Source organism: Pezoporus wallicus, unplaced genomic scaffold (assembly GCF_028554395.1).
Source record: "Pezoporus wallicus isolate ANWC-B61680 ecotype Strahan unplaced genomic scaffold, APGP_CSIRO_Pwel_v1 scaffold_6362, whole genome shotgun sequence".
NCBI lineage: Eukaryota > Metazoa > Chordata > Aves > Psittaciformes > Psittacidae > Pezoporus > Pezoporus wallicus.
In genome coordinates, this window is record NW_026637663.1 from 3,000,112 (window position 1) to 3,018,870 (window position 18,759).

At 40.3% G+C, this 18,759-nt stretch overlaps 1 protein-coding gene across 1 annotated transcript in view; it reads right to left on the reverse strand.

Moving 5' to 3' along the window:
• The window catches only part of AGPAT4 (1-acylglycerol-3-phosphate O-acyltransferase 4), an 84,347-nt gene that overhangs the window by 56,423 nt on the left and 9,165 nt on the right, over positions 1-18,759 (reverse strand). The window contains exon 3 of the mRNA XM_057406907.1: positions 12,483-12,713. Coding sequence (XP_057262890.1) covers positions 12,483-12,713 — 231 coding nt within the window. The remainder of the gene's footprint in view (positions 1-12,482; positions 12,714-18,759) is intronic.

An 18,759-nucleotide genomic window follows, 5' to 3' on the forward strand; every position in this document is an offset into this window, starting at 1 on the left:
ATTAAAACCTGCATGTACACATTCATGAACTGACTTGTGTAATACAGGAAAAATATGTTAGTCTACTGAAACATTATGGCTGTAATTTTGATGGCCAACATTACACAAAGGTACTTCTGGCGCATGCTGTGCCTCAGCTCCATGAACACAATCCACTTCATTTTCTCACAGAATGAAGACAACAAAGACTTTATTGATATAAAGTGGTTCACCCTTTTTGATGAGTGTCATCAGTGTTTTCTCAGATGAAACATATCAAACGAGATAAACTACAGACAGTTTAATATGGTCAAGCTTATGTTCTTGTAACACAGCCAAGATATAATTGCTTTGGGAACTGAGATCACAATCAGATTTATGCAAGATCTTAAATGCACAAGTCTTCAACATATCCTGCAAGTTGGAGTATTTCAGATCCTCACAGGGACAACAGGAACCGAGAATGTGTGGTTAAAACCTGTACTGTAAGGCACGCCTCTAGTATTTGAGTCAGCACCCTCATCTGGGCACAAGCCTTCCGCAGGACCCTTACAGTTACTGCACGTGTACTGCCACACCATCTCACTTCCCAGTTTTGCCCCAGCTACAATTCCCATATTGCCTTCCTTCTCAAAATGCACACTGATCATTCAGGTTTGACCAACTAGATTCTCTCTTTCTAAAGTAACACCCACAAAATGTAAGCCATAATTTTATTTCAGGTGAAGAAGGAATTTTAAGTCATCAGATGTATTCGTGAAATAAGGTTTCAATTGATGCTGCCCCCTCCAGTGCAGTCTTTAGCTAGAGGGGTACAGCAACAGGGAAACAAGTTATCGTCATTTCTTTAGCCACTGTTCCTTTTAAACTATCTCCATGCTGAAAATTAAAGGCAACCCTCCCTTCAGAAAAAACAGCTGCACACTTCAAACATTTCACAGCTTTTTTCTTTCTTTTATCCTTACACATTCTGCCTACAAAACAGCTTCTTCTCTCCACGTTACACAGTGTGTGGAACAAAGCCAGCTTTGCAACTACAACACGCTTAACACAGAGATCTGCAGTACTCAGTGTTTTGAAATGCTTTTTCAAACCCTTTGGAGAAATTAATTATTTAACAGCCACGTGTCAGACATATCTGTCTCACATTTGAAGGCTCCCCTTACTCCTCTTCCCCATGGAATTCAGCAATATTCCTACATTTCAACAACCTAGCAGTTCCTTGTGGCAACAGAACAGTCACTGCAGATAACAATCAAACATTTCCTCCTACTCTTCCATCCACCAAGACTGCCCCCAAAGGCCAGCACAACTCCTTGTTGAAGACCTAATGGGACACTGAAGACAGCAGCAGGAAGGACCTTCCAATTGTACTATCAGAATTCAGTAAAGTGCCCTTCCAGACAGACAAGTTGGTTCCACAGGTTTCTTCTACTAGCATGTATTTTTCATATCTCAATTTTATTTTGTAGAATTCATCCTGCAAAAGTATCTCCCTTTAACAGGCACTGCTCCTAACCCTTTTTCGGTCTTCCCTGTTTGAAAATGCAATCACGATTACAGGACATTCCTGCAGTAACAAATCAATGACACAAGCTGGAAATAAAGGAGCATTCTGACTCTCTGTATGAAGGTCAGGGACAGCATTATCATGCCCATCCCATTTGAGACTAATTACCCAACAGCATTTTCAACCTTCTCATATTGTTCACAAGAACCACCTTTGAAAAACAGTCCTGAAGTCCTGAGTCTTCTGGCACCCCAATATCCTACCTAACACAGGAAGAACCTAGAGTACCACTTTTCCTAACAGAGATCCAACATAGAAACAGAACTTTTTAAGTTCATATGTAAATAAACATGGCACATACATCAAGTAGCAGCACATATCAGGTTCTAAAAACCTCTGGAAACTAAGAGGCATGTCATCTATTTTGCCTATCTTCCTCTTCCTTTATGAACACAAAGGCAATACATGTTCAAATAATACAACTCTAATTGATATATTTTGGTGGGTAGGACAACTCATTGATGTTAAAAATTCAGCTAAGATCAGTTTGCATTTAATTTCTGAAAACATCACCCAATCCAGACAATGAATGTACCTTCCTGAATACTGCAAGGTTAACATCCCTATTTTTTGCCTTTGTACGAAAAATAGCATTACAAAAGCCTATCACACAGGCCCTACAGAGAAATGTTTTGATTTTGAAGGAAGTAATAGACTCTTTAGTTTTCTATGGCTAGCTTACCAATATAGAGTCCTCATCAACCTGCAGAGTATTAACACATTGCACATCTTTAGATGAGACACCATATGTGGCAGGGAAAAACCCTGGAAAATGTCAGAAAATGGTATGAGTTTGTTTGGTTTAGTAAAAAATAAAAAATAAAAAAAAAATTAAAAAAAGCCAGTAAGACTCTCCACAGCATTCAAGGGTGGTGCAGGAAAAGAGCTCCTTTACAACAGCAAAGCTGTATTAATGAGAGCCCCTGTCAAAAGACTCACAGCTGCACATCTCCCACGCTTCCCCAAAAACCAAGGGCAAGCTTCTTTAGAAGTGACAGCAAGAAATTAAGTCTGTACAATCACTCTCTATATTCCCTTGCCTTACACAGGCAGCAGATACATTCATTCATCAAAATCTTTCATTAGTATTACATATTGATTCCTAGATTTTTTCTGTTTTAACAAAGCCACATAAGTACTGATGAGCAGTAAGAAATCCATGTATAATGAAAAAATCCCTTTTTCCTATGTATTAGGATGCTCACTTGTTTTTTAACTGTCAAAGAAAACCCCACACTTGGAGTTCCAATATACTGGAGATTCAATTTAGAAACACAGATAAGTGAACTGAAGAATAATCACACTGAAGTGTACTTCCCGCTTCTTTAAAACCGTAAGAGAAATGTTAGTTATTGACACTCCAATACAATTTGCTTAAGTACAGAAAAAGCACACAGACGTAAAATACTAATAAAAATGTGTTAACAGAAGAGCAAAACAAACTACCCACAAACAATTGCACTGTAATCTCTTTTTGGTTCCTTATTTTGGCAAGGACCAAAATGGGCCTGGCAAAAGAGTAACTGCCTCCCCAAAACCAAGCCGATGAAAGAATTGTTTTGCACGCATTTCCATTTTGTTACTTATTCTAGAGTTAAAGGATTCCTACTTCTGAACAGTGTTGGAAGAAACATGCTTAAAAATTCAGCAACATATATTTAGATTGCCCAACAAGACCCTGCTACCTTGCAAGTCTCCAAAGTGAGGAAACATAACCCTGAAGTAAGAAGCCTTAACCTGAAGGTCACAAACAAGTTACAGGAAACAGCCACCTAGCCACACAGGAGTACAACTGTGTGCATTCAGCAGCTCTTTCACCTCAAGTGTCACACTGAGAAGCCTCAACTACCTGCTCAAATACGATACTGCTTCCTACCAGTTTGGAAATCCTCCTGCACAAAGTTAATCAGACACCAAATACTTTCACTGGACCAGCTACTGAAATCCTTGCTGCAGGATGAGCTTGAAAACCTACTCCACAACTTGCTGCTATGCCACTTTCACACTTTTGGGAGAGGGGGATTTGCCAAGCTGTACACTTTCAGTGGTACACATTGCTCAGAAGGAAGTACAGGGGTGTAAGATGTAGCCAATCAATAACAAAAGAAACAAGGCACACTGCATCTCACTTGGATGTTACACCAGTGCAGCTATTCCCTGACCAAACACAGGAGAATTCAAATTTTCCCCAGTAGCACTGCCTATGAAAGTACTGTTCTTCCCAGACATGGCTGGATTACTGCCAGTTTGTATTTTCTTGGAACTGGTGATGGTGACCAGTGAGCTACTCCGCATCTTTGCAGGAAGGTAACATAGGATCAAGAGGCTATCCTCCAGTTTTAGTACCATTTTAGCAATTAAAATTGGGCTTATAGCTAAAATGGGGTATCTACGAATATACAATGTATTTTAAGAATAATTTGATACCCTATAATATCTACCCTTAATGAATAAACAACGCTAGCACCAAACTCATACAAACATTAATGTCTTCATATTCTGTGCTATGGCTTAGATCACTAGATATCACGTTCCTGACGTACGTTGTGTCAGATGGAAGTACTTTCATAGAAACATTTAAGATTTACCCCAGTTCAGAAATCTAGGAAGCTTACTGGCCAGACCTAATGCCTAACAAGATGTGCTAGAAACTTTGCGATGTGAGATGCCAGACACCAAACAGAATGTGGTTCACCTTCTATTGCTTCCCTGCCATCCCTCTCTCCAGTCTGCAGGCTACCACCATCACCCTTCTTCAGATCAGGAATCTGAGGCAAAAAAAAAAAAAAAGAAGGGAAAATGAAATGAAGACAAGTAACCTCTACAACGGCTCTAGCAACAGCAAAATAGTATTCACAGTGACAGTGAAGATGCTCTTTTCATTAAAGATTGGACTACATGTCTCTCTAGCTCTTCAATCTTGGACAGAAAGCATCAGTATCAAAAGTTTTTGACCCACACACATCCATTTGCCCAGAAAGCAGTCCCTTTCTAAACTAAGAGCTGGTCATAACAGACCATATCTCTTTTTTGGTTGAATTAGGAACTCTGCTAAAGGTCATGCACAAATGTCATTCAATTACACCCTCATGAATAGAACAGCTCACACAGCATGCCTGCAATCAGCATAGTCTTGTTTGATCCACTAAAGCTCATCATCAATACCTAAACCACTATGAAAACTGGGTAACAACGCCTGCAAGTGGCATAAAATGAGAGGGAGTAAAACAACATTAGTTGACACAGCAAGTTACTGGTAGTAGGAAAAATAGAGAGGCATTTGCTAGGCACTGCAGAGGACTTATTCACAGATGAATAGAATTCCACTAACACAATCTGGAAAAAAGGCAGCTCAAGCTGTGATGTATGCAGAGAACAAAAACATTATCTTACTCTACCAGCAAAATAATGGAGAACCTGCTGCAGTGACTGGCTCCTCCAGTCTTTCCAAATTGAAGCAGAGAAGTTCAAGGTTTGGTCTCAGTGGGGAACTGTACAAATCACCAGCAGCATTCCCGTAAGTACGTAACAGGTAAAAAGGGGTATTAGGAAGCAGGCTGGAGGAAGGCATTAACAAATTAGAGTAGATGACACTTTTGAGCATATTTCTACTCTAACAAAACATCTACATTGTCAAAGCAAAGGAAACTAAAACTTTTGAGAACAAAACTCATTTTGGGGTGATGGAGATCTAACTGGAGGGCTGGAAGCCTTTGGAAGGCTTCAAAAGGGAAATTAACCATAAGAGCGAACCTGATCTACCAGAAGGAAATTGTGTATGCTCATAAGTGGACATGCACACACAGACTTGCAGGACAGCAATCCAGACAACTAAACAGCAGGATACTGGGGAACATGCCAACATATAACAAGAGAATGGTCAGCAAGAGAGAGAAAACATTTCAAAAATCACATCCACAAACAAACATGGTGTGATCTCCCTGCTACTCCCAGAATAGATCCTGACAGATTTTATGAATGGCATTACAGAGCCTATCACCTGAAGAGTGAAAAGGTTCGTATTTCAGTATTATGGCACATACCAGTAAGTCTACTTTTGGCCCTCCTGCCCCTAGAAGGCGGCTCACACACCAGAATGAAGCAAGCAAGAGCTGGAAAACACACCAATATGGGCTGCAATGTATTTCATACCTGTAAACATTTAATCTACTGATCTCTCAGCATTATTTTGTGAACGAATACTGATACTGCACCAGCTACTAAGAAGGAGAAAAATGACTGCTACAGCTGAACCCAGGACATTTACCAACAGACATGTTTTCAGGAGAGGGACAAACCAGGGAGCTCTTTGCAAGACTGCTGACCACCAGTATGTTTTGAACTAACAAGACCAAAACCTTGAAGTCATAAAATTTAGATACATAGACTGTTTAAAATTGAAGCATACTTTTGCCCCACATTAATGGAATTATTATTTTTTAAAACAATAAAAGGCATTCTAGATGTAGAAGCTAATACCATTTTGCTATGGAGTTAATAATTTGTTATACATTATTTTTAAATCAGAGGAATACCTCCTGCTGCCCTTACTTCGATGGCTTCAGTGAATCAGACACTACTTTCTGATTCTGGTGTCCTTGCTAGCAGTGAAAGGTGAGATCACTCCCGTCACTTTGGTCATTTTCACTACATCTCTTTTTATGTAAGTTACTACGTTACTTGTAAGGGAGGGAAGACAAAGCAAGTTAGAAAATTAAACATTACCATATGATGACATATATACACACTCTCCTCTTCTCCAAGCATATTTTGTATTTAACAAAATCTGTCACACACCATTTACCCCTATAAATTTGATTTTTGAGAGCAAAAGAATCCAAAGATCCAATGATATCCATCATTCTAACAAAAGTAAATTTTAAAGAAAGCTAATCACCTAACTTCCTGTACACAGCTCAATGATCAATATCGACGATGGGAACTCACAAGCATAACACCCTCCTAGTCTGACATGCAAATCCCGACTTCAGATTTGCAGGGAATATGGGAGGAAACCTAAAAGCTATGTTACAAAAAAGAGGTATGGCAAAGGGTTGACTAGAGCTACCAACGTAGCCTGAGTGCTGAGAATGAAAGTGCCACAGCAGCATGGAACTCAATGCAGGCTGCAACAAACACTTCACTGCCCAGACAGGTACTTGGACACCTGTCTACTCAGATGTTCATGCTACCATTAACTATCCTGCCATCAGTAGCTGAGTTTAACTAGGTTAAAATTAACATAGACATTTCCTTAGTATGCTCTATTTCTACAGTCATCTCCATGGTGTGGGGCTTGAGAGAAAACAGAAAGCTAAGGTGAGAATTCCAAAGCTTGAGCCAAGAACTCCAAAGGTTCAAATCAACATTTTCTCTTTGCATGACTATCAAATCTAGCCTCCAATTTGCCATCAGTGCTTGTTGTAAACTTTTCATAGCATTTACCAGTGGATGTGGTATGTGGAACCAAGGTAACAAAGGATTATACATGCAAGTAGCACCTGAGAAAAAGTAATTCACACAGATTACTCAAATCAGTGTTGCAAGCAGGCTAAGAAAACAGTTCCACAGTGCTCTATGAAAGCTTTTTGCTACATCTCCCTTGACATGCATAACTCTGTTTGCCTTATAAATAAAACACTATAGGATCATATTAAGGACACTGTGGCATACTTTGAACAGCAGCAGACTGCTTTCTCTGCAATGCAAGATGGCAGGAGAGGAAAGTGGAGGAAGATAAGCACCCTACCTCTCCAGGACCCTCTAGCTTCCCACCTGCCCAACTGCATCAAAAAAAAAAAAAAAATCTCTCTGCCCCATACCACCTTGGTACAAACAACAAGCAAAATGGCCAAGGGCACCCCTGATCTCAAAGTGGGCAGTGGGCTGCATGGAAGGAAACAGCTTGAGGATTAACACGGACCCAATACAGAGCCTTACTTGCATGCCCAGTTCTCACATTGCAAAGCCTACAGTTATACATGGAAGGAATTAGCTTTACTGTCTCAGAACAGCCAGTCAAGATGATGAACTTGAAGCAGTTCTCAATTTCCTCTGGTTTTGTTTCTAGAAAGCTCAGTCATAAGAATAATCAGTTTCCATCTTGGTTTTGCTGCAATAAGCAGGAATCAGGGTGCATCTTTCAATGCAAAGGGCCTTCCCCTCAGAGGGATTTGTAAACTGCAGTCCACGTAGTGTAACTTTACCCAGAGGTGTAATAACACCCCTTTCATAGCACAAGAATAGGTGTTAGTACTACTGTAATTTATTTATGAAGGCAGAATAGAAGTTAAGTCAATTTATTTTAAAGCCCTTATGCACCTGTCCGCACCACTGTGCCACTGTTGCCAGATCTTTTGTTTACGCAAAGTTCACCTCAAAGTGCAACATATCAGCAAGAGGGAAGTTTGCCACTCACCCTGGGAGCACAAGGTGGATCTCAGCACAAGAAGTTAGTTTTCCCCAACACTGTGGCAGCAACAGGACAAGCTATCAACAACTGCACCACTCAGAAGCAAATACCTTCCTGAGCATAAAGACCCAGCACCGCTAAAGAAACCTGTGTATGTTCCATTCTCAGTCCTCACCCATGGCAGAGTTACATCCCAAACAGCCTGCAGAAGCCCAGCATTCTCTGCTCACCCCAGGTTAGCGCTGTACCAGCCTACCAAGCACAAACTGGTTCCTGAAGTACAAACCACTTTCTCACTGACCCACCAAGCTACACAACCATATGCGCACATGTCACTAATACCCAAGACAATCTGTTCCCTCTATGTGTTCAGCCAACTTTTTAAGATAGTGCAGGAAAGCTGTGCATACCCTTTTTGGTGGTTTGATGTTCTCAGATAAGAAGGGCAGAGGAAAATGCATTCCAACCTCTTCCAATTAGAATCATAGAATAGTTAGGGTTGGAAAGGACTTTAAGATCATCTAGTTCCAACCCACCTGCCATGGACAGGGATACCTCACACTAAACCATGCCATCCAAGGCTCTGTCCAACCTGGCCTTGAACACTGCCAGGGATGGAGCATTCACAGCTTCCTTGGGCAACCCATTCCAGTGCCTCATCACCCTTACAGTAAAGAATTTCTTCCTTATATCCAATCTAAACTTCCCCTGTTTAAGTTTTAACCCGTGACCCCTTGTCCTATCACTACAGTCCCTAGTGAAGAGTCCCTCTCCAGCATCCTTGTAGACCCCATTCAGATACTGGAAGGCTGCTAGGAGGTCTCCAAGCAGCCTTTTCTTCTCCAGGCTGAACAGCCCCAACTTTCTCAGCCTATCTTCATGGCATCCATAAGAACTGTGATGTATTCCACACTAAGTGCTTCCTTCCTTGGCACACATCTTGGCTCTCAGTCTTTTGGAAAAAGAGACTGAGGACAAGATGACCCAAAATTATTTAAAAATAAAAAACAACATTGATTGCTTGCCCAACCTTTGTTTTAATGCCATCTTCCAAGTACACTTCTAAATTTTTTACTGTTACCACCTTGTTGAGCTTCGCAGTGTTCAATTTCCTTGATAGAGGTACAATCTGGAGTTCATTATTTAGGGAGAGTTTTATCAGGGCTGCCACTTTACAAAAGGGGGATTAACAGGCAGTTGAACCAGGCACTGAATACGTACTTGGAGCCAGAAAACATTTTCTGAAAGTTAGAAGTCCAAAGGCTTTGGGGTTTTGCTTGGTTTCATTTTGTTTCTGTAAACTTAAGAGTGTTTGTAACCCTTACTACTTTTTTAATTTATTTCAAGAACAACACAGACAAAAGTCTGTTCAAGTTGAATGCCCACTCTCTGCATATAACACTCTTCAGTAAAGTGTTCTTTTGCTCTGTGTGTCTCAGAAGAACACATTCTTCTGACACATACAGAGAAAGGAGGACTAGAACTAACCATTACCTTGTAGATATTTGTCAAATGGGATAATGGGATCAAACAGGATGCGTGTATTCATAGTAAAACATGAGAAATATCTTGGAGATTTAAAAGTAACCCAAACTCCAATCTGATGAATGGCTAACAGCCTTTGGGGAGCAGGAGACTTGAGCTGAATAAGGCTTCCAATCTGCAATTAAAGAACATTTGCCCAATTAAAATTTCATTAAAACTTGGCAGTTTATCAGATCCAGTATTTTTTTCATTTTTCAATGCTTTCATTAGAAAGTTCTCCCCAAAGCTAATATACAATGAAGCAGGTCACTAGAGAAACTAAACTCACCCTATTTGACCAATCCGGGATTCACAACTGGTTTGAAGAAAGACAACAAATTCTCAATACCAGTTATTGAAGGTAACTTGGTAACTATGTTCCATTAAAAGCAAGTTGTTGCACTCCCAACTCTAGCTGAACTACTGAAGCTAGAATAAGTCATTAACCACAATAGCAAGTTAGCTTCCCATATGCAGTATGACAGCAGATATTGCATGTAAAGTGAGAATATTTTGTTCTTGCACTAGAAAGGAGGTAGAAAGAAGAAAGGTACAATAAAACACCACCACTACTTGAAACACAGAATATCTCAAAGAGCATAGTTTCAGAGATTAAACACTTTCCCTGATTTTATGGAATCATTTATCTCTACTTTTGACATCTAATGGAAACTCATCATACTTTCAAGTTTTAAAGGCAGCTGCAGCATCATTCCATTCTTAAGTTAAACCATGCTGCTCCATTTCACTCTTCGGTTGACTCAGAGACTCCGGCTGTACCACTCAAAGCCACTCACAGCAACATGATGCTTGTCACCATTGCAAAGCACATGCCTCTCTACATTTGCCTGGGCCAAACTTCATTCCCTCAAACTGGAGGCTGCTTCCATGACTTTCAGCAGACCCATACCGACCCAAGTTACTACTCAACACACCAATAGCCTTGCTCTATTTTAAAGATAGAGTAATTGTCTTTTACCTAAATACAGTTTGTTCTGAGCATGGCTGGGTAAAATTCTCACAACACAACCTTTTCCACTGGCATCAACACCGGAGACTAGATCAGCAAACCCTGAGTACAAAGCCCTCTGCCCAACCAAGGACAAGCATGCATTTGTTCTTGAACAGTGACTAGCCCCTAGATGAGACTACACTGAAGGCAGCTGAAGAATTCAGTCTGGAAACTCGAGTAGCTCATATCTCTGCTCTAAGAAGCCAAAAGGAAGAATGGGGCAGAAGACACTGCATGAAAAATAATAATAATATACCTGTACACACCTGTATACAGCTGTACATTTTACATGTTCAGCTGTATCTTCTACATTCCACGGCTTCACACATATACTATCCTACCAAGCAGAAGGCAAAAACCCGGCCATATTCATGCCACTGTTTGTACATACAAATGAACATTACTTGCAAACTCCTTACTTCAGGGGCATACACATGGACACAATTAAATCTTTTAGCAGGAACATCTTCTCTTTATTACAGAAATAATAAAACAGCACCCATAATTTACTTGGGGCTATACCTGCTGATGCAGCTTTGACATTTAAGTCAAAATACATTTAAAAAAATGCTTTGAATATTTGCACATCAGAGTCACTGATGAGAGATAAATAATCCCTAGTGGACTCCCATTTGTGGCAGGTATCTCCCTCAAGCAGTTCATTATGAATACTAATAAATGCTTTCCCTTTTCAGGTTCCTAGTAGCAGAACAAATGACCTGAAAGAAACCACTCTGTGGCAGTTCTGCAACACAACTCTTAAACACTACATTGGAGGGCTGTATTTCACCCGTATGAAACCATCCATAACTTACTTGGCATTGACAGTGACATCACACTTGAATAACCTTTAGGGAGCCTCAAAAGGCAGGCACTTTACAACAGTATGCTGTTTAGAAAGCACTTTCGAGTTTCAGACAGATCCAAGGGAATCTCCCTGGGAGGTGGCCACTTTTATTACCAAGCACTCAGCAACTGAACAAAAGCACCATGTTTCTTTACAGCTTCTGCAGGGAATGCTCTCTGCTTTAAGCTGAGAGCAATTATGTGGAAGTCAGAAGTTGCACTGCAATAAATCACTACTGAAACTGCTGCCACTGTTTTTTAAAAACAAATACGTAAGTAGACTGGTAGGCAATATCAAGAAAACTACACGTGCTTTGATAATTCAGTGTTGATGGGTGGAGATTCTATCAGCCTCATACTAACAAAGAAGAAATGAATGGATACAGGTGTCATTCATTCCACTGGAATTACCTGTTTAGTCAAGCATCAGTGAATTGTCATGTCCCAGCAGTTATAAAGATCTGTTTTTTCTAAATGTAATATCCTATGCTTATGTTCCTATCTCCCCCAGAAAATAGAAGTAATTGCAACCTCTGCTTCTTTCAATGCTTACACACTATGCTGTATTCTACATTATAACTATATGCATAGTGAATACACACAGACGCAGCATAAGGTCCGAAATGTCTGCTCAAAGAAACAACAGCTTACAACTGGCTTAAGAAAGAAGCACATGGAATGAAAGATTTTTCCTTATTTTACTGTTATTTCTCAGTCCTGAACAGTATTCACACATGAAAAACTTAACCAAGACCATAAACAAAATCACGATAAAAAGATTGAGAGCATTATTGGAAGTGACTTGTTAACACTGTAAGCGTACGGATAATGCCTCTCAGCAAGTCCAGCTATTATTTGGTCAATATTTCTCATTTGGCTTAATGGAACATGATGGATAGCCAAATGAGAGGCAGTCTTTCTTCAACATCCTGAGTCAAGCAAGTATCCAGTATAAAAGAGCAAAACATTTAAGAAGAATGGGACATTTCAACAAAGCACACACCTCTTCATGCAAACAAGTAATGTAGGAACCAGTAATGACCTTTACATATGTCACTTTTAAATCTGTTTCAGAACTTTTCTACGAGTTCTCTCAAGACAAAATATGAAATACTCTTAAAAACAAAATGAAATCTTACGGCTTGAAATGCAGTAAGACAGCCTGCAGTTGATCCTCCTGAATAGTTGCTTGTTGATTGGCCAAAGTATAAGTGTAAAAAGTTGAATGAAGTTAATGATCAGTCCTGACACTATAAATATGTAGCAGATCAGAAGATGGCAAATGAATTGAGACTTCAGAAAGCCAACGATGTCCATGATTTGCTGAGAAAGTAAGAGGGTACCTTCAGACCCAAAATCCAGAAGACAACCTGCAAAACCAAACAGTATCAGTGGTTACAGTGTGCATTTATTTAAGACAGAGTTCCCCATTTTACACTTAAATACGCTAAATACACTAATATGAAAGTTAAATTCTATTGTGGAAAAATGCTTAATAACAATATTTGCAAAATTAATCATGGAAAGATAATACCATATTTCTGAATCAATTTACTTTTGGCTTGGGAAATAAAATTTCACATTCTGCAAAACCCACGACCATACGACTGTTCCATGGATCACAATACTCCTCTATCAGCTCCTCATTGATAAAATACAAGGAAAATAATCCTCTTATATTTGGATATGAATTTTATGTACGTCATAAGACATGTACTGAGGCCTTTGTTATCTTCAGAGCAGACAGCAGAGCAGCTCCAAAGTAAACACAATCTTTACAGTTTTTTTAGAAGTTGTGCCTTCCTCTACAGGCTATGCCAGCATGCTCCCCATAAAGTAGCTGAAGCCCCTTAATTCTAGCTTTGTTGTCTTGTTCCCTTGTCATATTCAAATATCAGTTGACTTTGGCAAGAAAATAAAAGCTTGGCTATGTGCAATGCACACAATTTGTTCAATTATGCCTTGACACTGTAATTCTGTCAGTTATACTACATAAGCCCAGAAAGGAAACATCAATAACGGTACTAACACATGACCCAGAGTGTTTCCAGGAAAAAAATCAACTCTTAGGTTGCTGAAGAAACATTTGTATAATTTTGGAAAGGACTGGTCCAACCTTAGCAGCTGAGCATTCAGAGGAAGTGTTCTCTGCCAAACATACTGGCCTACCAAACACTGCATTGACCTCCCCCACCATTCCTACCACCACCACCAGTCCCATTTGTTAGCAGAAAAAATGTGAAGACTTGGTTTATCAGTAAACAACACACCACTACTTTAAACACAGTCAAGCAGGAGGTGCTGCCATCTTGCTCCACTGTTTCTCCCTCCAAGGCATACGAGAGCTTGCCCAGGGAGGAAGCCCTGAGACACTATTTCTGAATGTGCCAGTCATAGGCAATAACAAAATGGCAGCTGTCAGCATCTCGGGGAATTAACTGATCAAAAAAATCTTTATGCCTATCCTTTTAGTTGATATGAGACCCATTATGTGAGGCATTGAGTCTAGATCAGTGCCCTAAACATTTGTTTTACTGACCTTGCTGGCTACGCTTACCACAGTGAAGCGCACACACAAGAGTTGATGCAAAGTGCTAGGAAGATATTCAGCCAGGTTTTCAACCACAAAGAAGATAAAAAAAATTTAAGAAAGATAATATGTATTGTTGAATAAAGAGTTTATGGCAGTCCCAAGCCTATTATTAGCAAGGAAAATGCGCCCTTTGTGTATCACAGGCTTTGTTCCCTTTAAATCTTGCAGTACTATTCAGTATCAAAGGAGACACAATCTGTAGCTCAGAACCACGGAACAGGCCTCTGTTCATTGTAATAACTGCTGTCGTGATACTTGCAAAACATTTTTCCAGCTTTAACCAACCATTCTATTAAAGATACATTTCTGAGGGTGGCAGACAACTTATTAGCATGGGCTTTGACCAAAGGCTTTGTTTTTGTTGAAGGCTAAGTAGAATTGAGAAATCTTGTCTAGTAGGAACCACTGCAGTGATTCATGTCCCAGCTCCTCCATTGCACGCTCTGAAGACAGAGACAAATAAAAACAAACAAACCAAACACAAGAGAGTAAAAAAAGAGTAAACCCAAGTTTTGAATGAATTTACAGTGAAAGATACAAGATTTCGCTTCCCTAATTCAGACTACCATACTTCACAAGTAGCAGGATGAGATTACTTCTTACTTAATACTGAATGGTTTAAAAGACTGTGCGCTGCACCGAAACCCCCTGATGACTGGGTTTATCCTATTGTCCTTGTAAGATTAAAGCACTGTCTACTTACAGTGGACACTACTTGATATAATCAGCAGAAATCTACTGCAGTAAGCAGTTATCAACAGGCTTTGTGGACTAATTCCTGCATTAAATTACATTGAAATGCTATGCTTAAGTGAATAATTTACTCCACACTGGGTCTTTAAAACAAAACTTCACAGAATTAAAATAAATAAAGATGAGATGACCCTGATAAAACATAATTACTGTCTTACAATTTTATGAAGCCACAATGGAATGTTTGGAAGTAATTTATTCCTTTCACACCTCAATCATCAAATTTCAATTCTGCAAAGCTTCTAAAACATGTTTTATAGGCAAACTAAATCTTCCTAAGCCATACCACTGAAAGACATCTAACCTAACTTGCTTGTGAAAGGAACAAGAAATTAGAGAACTGCTTGTATTTTGCTTCTGTAAAAAACAGAGAGACTACAGAAAGATTAATTTTCTCTTCTGATTAAATGCAAGCTGTTTTCCCTGCAAAATTTGCAAACATTGTATGCAGAGGGCTAGCTAAGTATTCTTTCTCAGGCATAAGCAAAGCTCATTCTTGTAAGATATTTTTCTTATGATACTGTTTGGACTGTTCATTATCCACACTCAAAAAAAATGCAGTTTGTCCTCGGTACAAGCAACAGAAAAAAATTAGAATTTTATTTTCAAGAATCCATTCTGAGATTATTCAACAGGTCCAGAAACTTGCTTTTTAAGAATTCTTAGGAGCTTCTTCCACTTGCTCTTTGTCTTATTAAAGTTCCTCATGGGTAATATCAACATAACACCAGTTTAAATGATAAAAGAATCAGGTCTTTAATTCTTAATCCATGATGCTGGTTTAATAAATTACACTGATTTCCTTATAGATAATGACTGAAAATCACAGCAATCTTTTGAAAACAAAAGGGCCAATCAATGCATTTTCTCGGAAGCTATTAAGATTGGAGAGCTGCCAAGAAGCTCTCTTCTATCAAACACCCCTTAAAATGAATTAGGAAAAAATGGCCAGCCAGAACATCAAAAACAGATAGGGTCATTCTTTAGTAACAGTTTTCCTCTGGATGTAAAACAAAATACTCAAACCTCAAATGTCTGCCTAGGGAGCAAGCCAACAAGCATCTATTCATGCAACTAAGATCACAGGATGGATCAGGTTTAAAAGCTAACTCCACAACTATTCATTCTACCTTTTTTTTTGTTCCAAGTTTCATTCTTCAGCAAGATCCACTGTGCTTTCTACTTCAACTACTCTGCATTTCCTTCTGCTTAGAATAACTGACCGAGACACAGAAGTTATAGGCAAGGTGAACACCTCTCTCCAGGAGAGGCTGCTGCCAATTAAAAATGCTACTTTGTACTTCAAAGTCTGTAAGAGTTTCAAGGCTACAACTAGTGATCTTGTAAAGAACACAACTGTTTGCACTTTTATAAAAAGCACAATGAAGCAAAGAACTGTCACCCACCTTGTCCAAAGTTTAAGTAGTGAACGAGTCCTCAGGGTGTGGAAAGCAATACAGAATCACAGAATGCTTAGGGTTGGAAAGGATCTTAAGATCATCCAGTTCCAACCCCCTTGCCACAAGCAGGGACACCTTCCACTAAACCAGGTTGCTCAAGACCCTGTCCAACCTGGCCTTGAACACGGTACCTACCTGGCAGATGCTAGACTAAGCTAGCACTGTCCATACCTACACATAGAAGCAAAACAGCACTTTACACATTTTTTCAGGACAGTGTATTTCAAGTCTATACAAAGGTTTTCACTTATGTCAACAATCTGATATAGTCCTTAAATGCTTTGCTGCAAGTTAAGAACAACCAAGCACATGATGATGCTGCTCATTCTTTCGTTTTCTCATCTAAACCAGATTCTTGCCTGGATGCATTACAGAGATTACAACTATGAAAATATGCTCAGGTTATATTACAGCAGTTTCAGTAGTGAATTTCTTTAAGTGCATTTCAGTTACCATCAGAACAGCACAGACAGCAGCACTGTATTTCATATTGGGCTCCATTTTAACACCTCTTCTGCATATCAAACATATATGTAAGGCAAGTCACAGGAAGCACTTTCTGTCACTGAGCATTAAATGTCAGCAAAAGTGAGGTTGTGTTCATTTTCAAAGAGAATGTATTTGTACATGCCACACGAAAGAAACCCCAGGTCTGCGGGAAGAATTATCCGTCTATCTGCCTCATGCTTCGTTAGGGTTTGAACTGCTTCTCACTTTCCCCAAGAAACACTAGAGCATTACCTCCTGTGTTTGATTTACATGGCAAGGTTGTTGGTTGGTTTGGGTTTGTTTGTTTGGGTATTTTGTTTGGCACTTTTTTTTTTGGGGGGGGGGAGGATGGGGGGGGAGGAAGGGGCAGGGACTGCTCTTGTGAGAAGGCACCAGGAGCATCAGAACCAATTCCAGCCACTTCCAGAAAGGACTAGCCACTGGCCAAAGCTGAACCCATCAGCAACACTGGTGCCTCCGTATTTAAGGGTAAAGAATGCTGCACAGCAGCTGTGAAGGAGGAGCAAGAAAAAGGTGACAAACAGCCCCGCAGACACCAAGGTCAGTAAAGAAGGAGGGGGAAGGTATGTTCCAGGTGCCAGAGCAGACATTCTCATGCAGCCTGTGATGAAGACTATGGTGAAACAGGTTGTCCCAGGGCAACCCATGAGGGAGCATGGTAGAACACACATCCTGCAGCCTGTGGAGGAGCCCATGATGCAGCAGGTGCCCATCCCAGGTGAAGGAAGCTGAAACCCATGGAGGGGAGCACACTCAGGAGCAGGTTTTCTAGCAGAAACTGCACTCTGTGGGGGATCCAGGCTGCAGCAGTCTGTTCCTGAAGGCCTGTACCTTGTGGAAGGGACCTCATCAAGAGCAAGGCATCAGTGCAAGGAAGAAGTAGAGGCAGAGGGAAACTGTTATGGACTGACTGCATCACCCATTCCTCTGCACGACTCGGGGTGCAGCAGAAGCAGGGAGGTAGAAGAAGAGTTAGGTTTCAAGTTGAGCCTGGGAAGAAGAGGCTTGGGGGGAAAGTGGTTTTAGTTTTGTCTCTGTTTTTTCACTGCCCTACTCTATTGTTAATCATCAATAATCTTCCCCAAGATTAGCCTGTTTTGCCTATGATGGAAACTGGTCAGTGATCTCTCAACCCATGAGCTTTTTCATCTTATTTGCTTCCCCTGCCTGGCTGAGGAAGGGAGTAAGAAAGGAGTTTGACACAGACCTGGCAGCCAGCCAAGGTCAACCCACCACACCTCCTAAGAAAAGTCCCAGACGGGAAGAATTTGAGCATATCTTAAGACCTTCCCCTAAAGTGAAGGGAGTTTTCCTGAGGAGTCATGCATTCCTGGACTGCATGTTTTGTAACACAGTCCACTACAAAGGAGATTGGTCAGTTTGGCTGTTTCAAAGGCTGAAGAACGAGTAACACCTACCAGCAACTTTGAAGATTTCATATTTACAGACTTGCTGCAAAACTTTTTTATTTTCTGTTGAGCACAGAGATAATTAGAGTATAATCTGAAGAAATGAAAGTAACTCAGGAGTTTTTGAAATGGTCACCATATCATAATTCTTTCCCCTTTTCTGTTTTCTTCCTGCTGTGATCTAAGACAGCTACACAAACCCTGCATGTCTGCCAGGAGACAAGCTTTCTATCTGTGTATGCATACTCTGCTGGTCTGGGAAGGAGCAGGAAAGATGGGGAGGTGGTGCCCAAGTTCTGGTAAGAAGCAGTTGAGCCTTGCTCCTTCTTCGAGGAGCATGAAATGTACAGGGAAGAGAGAGCTGAACAAGGAAGCCATAGGGAGCTGGACTTCAACACAAGGCAATACAGAATCCCTTGGAAGTGCAGTGTTTAGGCACTGCAGGCTTGATGCTGAGGGAAGCATTTCTTTTAAGAGGGTAAACTGCTTGAAGTTGAACACTTCTGTTCCAAGCTCCTAGAAAGATTCTCAAAAACTGTGTCAGGGTAAAGTACAGCAGTTACCTCAGGAGCAGAACACTAAGTTCACAAAAACAGCTGTGGAAGGCAAGGCTTCTTCCCAGCATGTCAAGCATTGCTCTTCAATTGTTTCTCACTCAAGTTTCTGTATTTTAATAAACTCACATATATTT